At 49.8% G+C, this 10,634-nt stretch overlaps 1 protein-coding gene across 1 annotated transcript in view; it reads left to right on the plus strand.

The window, feature by feature from the left end:
- Positions 1-10,634, plus strand: part of Ankh (ANKH inorganic pyrophosphate transport regulator) — a 124,782-nt gene that overhangs the window by 83,576 nt on the left and 30,572 nt on the right. Inside the window, exons 4-5 of the mRNA XM_029543931.1 lie at positions 2,136-2,219; positions 8,860-9,030. Of these exons, the coding sequence (XP_029399791.1) occupies positions 2,136-2,219; positions 8,860-9,030 (255 nt within the window). The remainder of the gene's footprint in view (positions 1-2,135; positions 2,220-8,859; positions 9,031-10,634) is intronic.

The following is a 10,634-nucleotide window of genomic DNA, read 5'->3' on the forward strand; positions in this document are numbered from 1 at the left end:
CTGAAGCCTGGATGAGAGGATCTAAACAGAGAGTGGTAATTATACAGTGAATTCTGAGAACGCATGACTTCACAGAAGGCTGTCGTAGACTCTTAGATGCTTTGCCTTCTGGCCCCTGCCAGATGTTTTATTTACCACAACAGCATTTTTAAAGCTCAGTACAAGTTAAGCATCTCTTACCCCAAACCCCGGACCCAGATTTCAAAAACCAAAAGTTCCCTGAATGGTACCACATCTGGGAAATCATACACCCAATTTCATGTATGAGAAACTGATTCATACATAAAAATATTTTAAATACTATATAGAGAGACTTACTTCAGACTTTTTGTATAAGAACTACAAATTTTATGTTTAGAACTTGGTCCTGACCTCTGGTTATCTATCTACCTATCCATCCATCCATCCATCCATCCATCCATCATTCATATCTAGCTAATTATCTATCTGTCTGTCTCTCTGTCTGTCTATCTATCTATCTATGTTATCCTAGGCTTTGTTATCTATCTACCTACCAGTCCATCCATCCACCCACCCACCCATCCATCCATCCATCCATCCATCCATCTATCTACAAATCTATTGATATCTATATCTAGCTGAATTCTTCTAGGCCTATCTATCTAACTATCTGTCTGTCTGTCTATCTGTATATCTATCTGTCTATCTACTACCTATCTACTACCTATATGTCTACCTATCCTTAGCTATAGATTTGTAATAATGAGCCTTTATAAGAACCTCTCTCCCTCATTCACCTAGACATCTGTACATGTGCACACGCGCATGTATACACCTGCAACACAATCCTGATAATTCAGTTGGGGAGATAATTTTTAGAAGTCATGCAACTTTCCACCCAGATGGCATTAAGACAAAACATCCTACAAATTGCTATTGCAAATGTTAGCTACATTTAAAAACTAGAAACCCAAACCATTTGACAGGCTGTGACCTGGGAGCTGGAGAAGGGAGGACAGGCAGCAGCTGCTACACAGAATCTCAGCCTAGGCTGGTGCTTTGCCCGTCCTGTTCTGCTCAGGCACCATCACATTTCTCTGTGTTCCAGTTTGCTGTCTGTTGCTGTGATGGAGATCACGGACAGAAGCCACTCGGGGAGGAAAGGGTTAATTTCATCTCAGGACTCCAGATTGTAGTCCATCACTGAGCAAGCCAAGGCAGGAGCTGGAGGCAGGAACCAAGCAGAGACGATGGAGGCACACTGGTTACTGACCTATTTCCTGTGGCTTGTTCAGCCCACTTCTCATACAGCCTAGGCCCGCCTGTCTAGGAGTGGTGCTGTCTATAATAGGCCAAACCCTTCTGTATCAGTCATCAATCAAAACATCCCCCCCCCCCAGACTTGCCTACAGCATATTCTAATAAAGTTATTCCCTCATCTGAGACTCTCTCTTCTGAGATGAACCTTAGCTTGGGTCAAGGTGACAGAAATCTAACCGGCAGTCTGTTGGTCCAATTGGCCGTTGAGGTAAGAGTGAAGTTCTTACACAGATCCTGTTGTGTGAGCATCACCCTCCGCACCTGCGGCTGGCTGAGATGCGGTGGCTGAGCTGCGGCTGGCTGAGCTGCGGCTGGCTGAGCTGTGGTGGCTGAGCTGCGGCTGGCTGAGCTGTGGTGGCTGAGCTGCGGCTGGCCTCTTCTAGGGTCTTCCTCCCAGCCTCCCTCACACACACAAAGCCAAGCTCAGATCTAGGAGAACACATTCTCTCAGAGCCCTGATCTGCTCTTGACCTGAGGACGTCAGTCTCTCAGAACCACCCTGGAACCTTGGCTCTAATCTGGAAGGAAAAGTCATTTAGGGATCAAGGGTGCTCCAGGGGGCTCTCATGTCCTCCCCTCTTGTTAGTCAGCTTCCAGCCACAGAGACCAACCCAACCCAACCAGTCAGCTTACCGCCTCATCAGTGCTACTGAATAAGTGTGTGCCATCATGTACTCTGTTCTAGCATGAAGCTAGCCGGCAGATGGAGCTACTTAGGTCAGCAAAAGTGGGCAAACCCACTGCTATGACCCTTAGGGGTGGGGTATATGTTAGGGATACCTGGTAAGCCGTCATGGCAGAAACACCATAATCCCAGCTGTGTCTCTCACTGAAAATTCTCCTCTTTCCTGCAGGCGTGGACTCATGCTGGCATTCTCTTAAAACACAAATACAGTTTCCTGGTGGGATGTGCCTCAATCTCAGATGTCATAGCTCAGGTAACTATGGTCTGTGTGTCTGTCCCAGCTTCTCAGAGTGATTGTGTAGCTGGATGGAACTGAGATGTGGAACCGTGTTTACAGTTACATCTGTGTGGGGCTTCCCAGCACTTGGCTCACATCCCATATGGATCCCGGTGGTTGCTTGATGAGTGAGGGAAGGTGATATGGTGTGATCAGAGTATGTACAGTCTTGCTAGGATAGAGTTGTTCAGATCTAAGTTATGTTTGTAAGATCTGAACCATCGTTTCTGAGGTATGAGAACGTGCAGTGATTGGTAAGGGTGCTGGCAAGATGGCTCAGTAGGTAAAGCACCTTGAGCAAGGATGTACCGCAATACAGAACTCCAGTCCTGGGTACAGTGTGTTTGTCTGTAATCCTAGCACTGGAGTGTAGAGACAGGAGGATCCTGGGACATTGTTGGTCAGCCAGTCTCACTGAAACAGCTAGCTCCAGGTTCAGTGAAAGACCTGTCTCAGAATGGAAGATGGAGGGTGAAGGAGAAAGACATCCACAGAAACCTCTGGTCCCCCACATGTGAATACACAAGTGAGGACACACATACAGGCACACACACACACACACACACACACACAGACTGACTTTGAACACCCTGATCCTCCTGCCTCAGACTGCAAAGCACTGGGATGGCTCTTAAACATGGCTTCTTGTGTAGGTATCATGAAGTTCTGTCTCTCACACATCATTTCCCCACTGTCTTGTTAGGGCTACTCTCTCTGTGACGAAATACCAAGCAAGTGACCTAAGCAAGTTGGGGAGGAAAGGGTTAACCTGGCCTTGCCTTCCAAGTCTTAGCCCATCATCAAAGGAAGTCAAGGCAGGAACTCAGGGCAGGATCCTGGAGGCAGGAGCTGATGCGGAGGCCATGGAGGGGTGCTGCTTACTGGCTTGTAGCTCATGGCTTGCTCAGCATGCTTTCTGGCAGAACGCAGAACCACCAGCCCAGGGGTGGTACCCCTCACAATAAGCTAGGCCCTCCCTATCAGTCACCAAGGAGATGCTCTGTGGGCTTTCCTGCAGACCAGATGTTATGGAGGGATTTTCTTAATTGATGTTCCCTCTTCTCAGACGACTTTAGCTTGTGTTGAGGTTGACATAAAACTAGCCAGCACGCCTACTTTTTTTTTTGTTTTTTTTTTAAATGAAGCCAGAAGTTGATTCCACTGTCTGACCACATTGTCTGAGAGGTAGGGTCATGTTACCCTTCATGGCCCCAGCCCTCAGGGCTGACACTAGCTCCACTTTCCTCTCCTTATGTTTCTGGGAAGAAGATGCATCCCCTACAATGTATCAGTGTGAGCCCAGCTCAGCTATGCAGGTGGGGTGGGGCTTGAGAATGACAGGTGTCTGCAGGGAGGGGTAGACTATGGTCTCACGCCTGGAAATCCTCCATTCCGCCTACTGGGAGGCAGTGCCTGCATTCCTCTTGGCCGTATACCCCACCTATAAGCCACTGCTTGGAAATCATCTGGTTAAACTGCTAGGTCTACCTCCCTAAAGACGGAGAATTAAATTTCCAAATTAATTGCATTTACTCCATAGATCACTAGGAAAAGTAATTGAAAATAATTCTTGTTAACATGTGTGGGGGGTGTGCGCCTGAACACGAGCTAGCATCATTCTTTGATATATCTTGTTAATTTTCCTGTACAGCTATTAGAGATTTGTCCCAGCGTTGCTCTCTGCATCCTCTGAGAGCTGGACTAAGCCGTCTTACCCACTCGTTATTTAATTTGAAGTGAGAGAAACGGCTCGCCTTTCAAACAGCAGCAGCCGTTCAGCGGGAGTTTGTAGATGCGTTATTATTTCAAAGGCGCAAAGACAAAAGAAAGCCAAAAGTGGGGGAGAGGCATTTAGCTCTGCCGGAGATAAATCTAGTAAGCATCCAGGAACAGGAAAACAAAAATGCTTGCTTATGGAAAAGACTTTACCCACGCCCACAGCCGCTTTCCTCCTTCATTTCCAACCTGATCCTGGCCCCGGCTTATTGGAAACAACAGTCTGGTTAGGGGAAGGGAAGGAGGTTCACATGCTGTCTGGCCCCGGGCTGTTCCTGGTGGTTATTTTAAACCTTGTTGCTTGAGTTCCTGCCACAGTTTGTTTGGGAGAATAAATATAATTTTCCTTCGTAAGTCTTCTGCCCCCCATTCCCAGTCCCCCACCCCACCCTGCTTATCTCGGCTCATTACCAGAAAACGTCCCTGGTGTTTGTCAACAGGCCCTATGCAAAGCACTCTGAACTACTACTTGGCCGCTGCCAATGCAAAAAAACAGCTCTCACCCCCAAAGGGCTAGAGATAGTTTCTTCTGAAGCTAAATATGGGCCGCCCTGGCCAAGGAATACAGGTCTAGGTTACCCTAAATCCCATGCCAGGCATGGTACTAGCTTGAAGACATTTTTATAGTAACAGGACAGAGAAGATCACAAACCAAGTCGCTTTCTAAATACATTGGTGGGAACGGGTGTGCAGGCAGGTAACAGCAGAGCAAGCGGAGGACTCGGCTACAAGCCGTCAGTGCCCTAGCTAGTGGAAACAGGGTGTGTGTTTGTTTTAATACATTCCAAATGGTTTTATCTGTTAGTGTCAGGACATCAGGACCAGACAGAGGTGGACACGGAATGGCTATTTACAAGGCTAAAGGTAGCCCTGGATAAATTGTAATTAGGCCCTGGGTCTGTGATAGTTCATCTTCTCCACACCTAATTGACCAGTCAGCCTTGCAGAAGCTTCGATGGGAGGGACAGCTTTTTCCAGGAACCTTCATAGTATGAGTGAGAAAATAAATCAGTGAGAAGATTGCTTAATAATACTCAGAACCCTAGCAGAAGCTCCCAATATTTAAAAAAAAAAAAAAAAAAAAGTTTATGGGTCTGCACGATCATACAAGTTGAGGCATGTGACCCTCCACCTGGGGCTCTCGTGCCAGCTGTCCCTGTCGGTGACAAGGCCAGGGATTGGATGAGGATGCTGCTGGTTTGTTTTCCCCCTTGATCACCTAGGCTTTCTTTGCTCACTCAGTGTCGAAGCGAGGGTTCTCCTGATGCTGGGTTTCCTTCCTGGTACCTCCCACGCCCTGGCCTCTGCCGAAGCCCACCCCTGCCTTCTGAGGTCAGCTGAGAATCCTCTCAGCAAGGCTGGTTTTCAGCTCAGCCTTTGGCAACACCCTAACCTTGTCTGACCCTTGTGTCTGCTCTGGCTGCAAAGCGTACACAGGCTCGGTGACTTCAGCTGACCCTGGGGAGCTGTGGTACACTTCCCACGGCATGACCTCAGCTCCCACTTCACAGAGGAAACTGAAGCGACCACATTCTTTTCTTGTGGCCACTTTCCCGAAAACTTAAACTTCCAGTCTCCATGTCCCCTCGTTCGGAGAGGTGAGGTCTTTCAAGGTCGCCCTCTCTACCCGCAACTCAGGTGCTTTCTCAGGAGCGTTATTAATTAGTTTTCAGTGTCCCTCTGTCCCCCTGAACGATTGTCTGGGCACATCCACATACCCAGAAAACAGGAGGGCAGCAAGCAGCTTCTCTGGAGCCTCAGGTACTTCTTGAGCCGCATCTTATCTTTCCTTTCTCACCACACAGCCACTTCTTGGAAGGACGGTCTCCCCTCACTGCCTCCATTCTTCCCTACTTCCTTTTCAATGTCCCCCGCACAGGTCTGCCTTCGCCTCCCAGTTGGTCTTCCTAAAAAGACCTCATGCCTTTAGACCCAGCAGGCAGTCCTATGGTCTCACCAACACCTCAACAGCTCCCCACTTTAGACTCTTCCCTTCTCTAGGGAACAGTCCAGCTATGGCCTCATTCTATCCGAGAAGAATCTAACTCATGCCTGTGATGGTCTGGATGCGGTCTGCCACCCGCCTCCCGCCCCTTTCACATACAGAAGGGTTGGTCTCTGTAAGAGGTGGAACCTTAAATCATTTATGGCTGCCTCTGGAGGAACTGTAACTTTTCAGTCTCTCTGGTTTCATGAGTTCAAAGTTCCTGTCACACACACTCCCTTTGTTGCCATCAGCCATAAAGTGACACAGCCAAGGCAGGCAGAGGGGTCCCGCTGGAGCCTGCACTGCCTTATCCAGGATGCCTAGCTTCTAAATCTACATCAAATAGGCCCTCCTATAGAACAACAAGACACAATCATGTTGTCTCCTAAGTTTATAGCATCTACAACAGGACTGTGACCCCCCCCCCCTTTAACTATCCACACCTTCACATTCTCCAGACAAAGCTACCCTGGGTGACATTCACACTCAGGTCCTCCAAAGACACCCAGAGCCGGAATTGAAGATCTTCTATAGTAAGAATTCTGCCAAGTAAATTGGCAGGTGCAGTCACCTGGTAAGAGATGTAGGCACCACCCTGGGAGGTGTCTCCCTTTATCATGAAGGGTTATGTCCTAGCACTTAGTGTGTCTTCCTTTCGCTGTGCCCCTTCTGTGGCTGTCACTTACCCTGCCTGAAAGTCATCCCTTCCTACCCACAGTAGCAAGCAGCCTCCTCACTCACCTCCACCCAGCTGCCCTGGCTCCCCGCCGTTCTCATTCACTAAGATCCTGACTACCTTGGCCTCTGAAGGAGGGATGCTTGCACCTCGCAGTCCTAAGGCTGCCTGATGATGAGCCCCCTGCCTGTCTAGCCCCAGCACAGTCCCCTTCCCGCCTTGCTGTCTGGCCCACAGTCCAGCGACCACAGCTTCTCCAGCCTGAAAGATTTATTCTGCCTCCGTTACCCCCACCTCCTTCCCGTTTCTCCCACCTTTGCTCAGTGTAAAGGTCTCAGCTCGGGCAGTGCCCCAGACGCGCTTCCCCCACTGCAGGAACTCTGTCCTGACAGGCAGTGTGTGCTCGCTGACCCAGTGGTTGGTGTGTTGGGTCTCCGCTAGGCTGTCAGCCCCATGAAGCCACTCTGGGACTGATTCTCTCTCTGAGTACTGGGGCTAGCCTGGGGCCAGAATGCGCTTTCACTGGGAAGAGCATCCTAACACAGCGGTTCCTCCTGAGCGTGATGGGACACGCTTTGGGCAGCCGTGTCAGACGCGGAAGCGTGGTTCGGGGTTAGAAGGCAGAGCGCACAGGTGTTACTTCGAGTTGGTAAGTGGCGTGGCCCGCCCGCAGTGAAGAGATAAGGCCTGAGGCTGGCGCTGGGCTGTGCTTCAGTTTCAGGGGGAGGCTGACGGCAGCTTCCCCTTGGCCTTGGGAGCTCCGCTGGACAAGGACATCTACCTGTCACGCATGGGCTGCTGCGCTCTAATCAGCCCCACACGCTTACTCCTCTCTGGCCCAGGTCCTCCTCCACAGCCTTGTTCCTTGGGCTTCTGCCTTGACAGCTAAGGGTTGGAGGACATGCTGGGTTCTGCATTCTCCCTCCACACAACCAGGTTTTCAGGCTCTGCATACCACCACTAGGGTTTACAGGGCACTTTATGTGGATGCTAAAAAAATGCGGAGCTTGCTGTGGATGGCCTACTGGAAATGTGCATAAAAGGGCATCCGAGGGAGGCCTGTCTAGTTAGCAAAGCAAGTCGGCATTGTGTCCACAACCCCAAATGCCCAAGCTTCTGACCCATTCACTGTGTCCCAGCAAGGGTCCCTCCTGCTGGTCTTCGTATTTTTCAGCTCACTGCCTTTGGTCCATCTCAAAGCAGCATGGGGACACCATGGGGGTCCTTACTTCCCAGCATGTCCTCTTGGCATGGCAAACATGGGTGAAGCTGGGTGAATGAGACAGTGAACGCCTCCCCTCAGACCTGTTGGCGAGTCACTACTGGAGTGGGCGTGGCACTCCCCAGCTCGTGTCTGTCCATGCTCTCAGCTGCCTGCTCATAGCCGAGTAGCCATGTAGCTCCTCTGTCCTCTATGTTCTGAGGACACGGTGTTGAGGTTGGCCACATTTCTGGCAGCTGCAGGATGCACTGTAAACTCTGCTTTTGGGATGGAGCTATCCAAGAGAGAGATTTGCACTTCATCATGATTTCGGTCTCTCCTGACTACGGTCACTTACTTCTACCAACCGCACAACCCGTTTTCAACCTCTGAATATCACCATTGTGGTTTGGAGTTGTGTGGATGGTAAATATGAAGCCTGCTACTTCCAAGTACAGGACATCCAGGGCTCTAACTGGATCCACAAACAGGCATTGTAGTTACATGTAGTTAATACGTTAATAACTTTCCCTGCTTCGTATTTTATGTATCTTTTAATTCAGGTTGTTCCATCGTCGTTCCCAGTGGTGTTTGGAATGGCATTTTAGGGCGTTTATACTATAATTGTTCCTGCCCATCCCCCCTTGTGTATCACTGACTGCCTTGGGTTTTTCCTCTGGTGTGGAAAAAGCCTCCGGTGGCCACTGGGGAGCAAGCTAAGAGGCCAAAGTTTCTAGGTATTTTTTAGTTGGTAAGAAATCTTAACTAGAAGTGCCATTGCCTTAAAAGAATCTCATTGGTGGATCTAACAGAACCACAGCTGTGATCCCCAGGCAACCCCGGGCGGTTTGCATCTGGGTCCCAGGAGATGAGAATCGAGTCAGCTCTCTGCATTAGTTTCTGGGTGCAGGGTGGCCTGCCCTCTGAGTACCTCGTGCCTTCCCTCTGCTGACCTGCCCCGTTTACTCTCTCACAGGTTGTTTTCGTAGCCATTTTGCTTCACAGTCACCTGGAATGCCGAGAACCGCTGCTCATCCCCATCCTGTCTCTGTACATGGGTGCGCTTGTGCGCTGCACCACACTGTGCCTGGGCTACTACAGGAACATCCACGACATCATCCCCGACAGGAGCGGCCCAGAGCTGGGGGTGCGTGCACCTTTTGACTTTTGGGAATGTTAATTCGTGCTCGCTGTACAAAGGGGCAGGACTCACTCTGCAATGGTTGTATGTCTTAGTCAGGGTTTCTATTCCTGCACAAACATCATGACCAAGAAGCAGGTTGGGGAGGGAAAGGCTTATTCAGCTTGCATTTCCACATTGCTGTTCATCACCAAAGGAAGTCAGGACTGGAACTCAAGCAGGTCAGGAAGCAGGAGCTGATGCAGAAGCCATGGAGGGATGTTCTTTACTGGCTTGCTTCCCCTGGCTTGCTCAGCCTGCTCTCTTATAGAACCAAGACTATCAGCCCAGAGATGGCACCACCCACAAGGAGACCTCCCACCTTGATCACTAATTGAGAAAATGCCTTGCAGCTGGATCTCGTGGAGGCATTTCCCCAACTGAAGCTCCTTTCTCTGTGATAACTCCAGCTGTGTCAAGTTGACACAAAACTAGCCAGTACAGTCATATTTGTGTGTATCAAGTGTTGGTCATTCTGACCCTCCCTACCCCTGTCCCTCTCTGCCTAGCCCCCAGGGCAGTCTTTCCCTGCTCACCCACAGTCTGACCAAGACCCAGAGATTAGGATATGAGAACCCAGTGTGATAAATCCAAAGGTCACACGCTAGTGGTTTTCTGAGGGGAAAGCAGTCAGAGCAGCATGAACTCGGGGCTGGGATGACCCTAGAAGTGACCACCTCGCTTCCTCCTTGCCAAAGGAGGAGACAGTGTGTCACATCAGCTCAAGGGCTTTCGGGCAGAACTTTAGGCACCACCCTGTGACAGGAAATCTTAAGACACGGCCTCTAGTTTGAAACAGTTTTAGCACAGCACTTGTACCTCCCCGTCCTCTCTCTGGTTTCTTTCATGGTCCAGACAGTTTTAGGGCTTATGGGACCTTTGTCCTCAGATCTTATTGTTTTTAGCATTATAGCCCCAGGCTCTGTTTATCTTCTCTGCACCAGCCAGTCCCAATTTCTTAATTGAGCATGTCCTAGGGACTGGGCAGAGCTTGAGGTATTATAGGGTGTCAGGAAGTCTTAAGACCTCTAACTCAATGGGCAAGTAAGGCCAACACAGGAGCAACAATTGCAGAGGTAGGGGTTGGGGTGGGGACGGACAGACCTAAATGAGTCCAAAACAGCATCTGCACTGCAAAGAACCTAAGGGCCTTCCTGTCTGGCCGTGTGCTAGGAAGCCTCCTTGGAGATGCTCAGGCCTTAAAAGTCAGATGAGAGTCAAGTTAGGAGTAAAGGACTCGGGCTTTCCCATCCCAAGTCACCTGCAGCTGTGTGCACGCATACTTCTCCTACCACCTAGCTCTAAGGCAGGCAGGAAGGGTCATGGCTAACCCTGACCACATGCCACCCCCAGACCCCAGCTTAACCAGACAATGCTTTCATGATGTCACAACAGTAATTGTGTATCTCATTCTAGGTCAAGGCGTTATTGAAATCCTACCTGGTTATTTCTACCACTTGGCCAGCCACAGTTATCTTGATAGGACCAATCTCTCTGTCTCTGTCTCAGTCTCTGTCTCTGTGTGTTTATCTCTATTTCTCTCTCTCTCTCTCTCTCTCTCTCTCTCTCTC

The sequence above is a fragment of the Mus pahari genome, chromosome 11 (genome assembly GCF_900095145.1).
Source record: "Mus pahari chromosome 11, PAHARI_EIJ_v1.1, whole genome shotgun sequence".
Taxonomy (NCBI): Eukaryota; Metazoa; Chordata; class Mammalia; order Rodentia; family Muridae; genus Mus; species Mus pahari.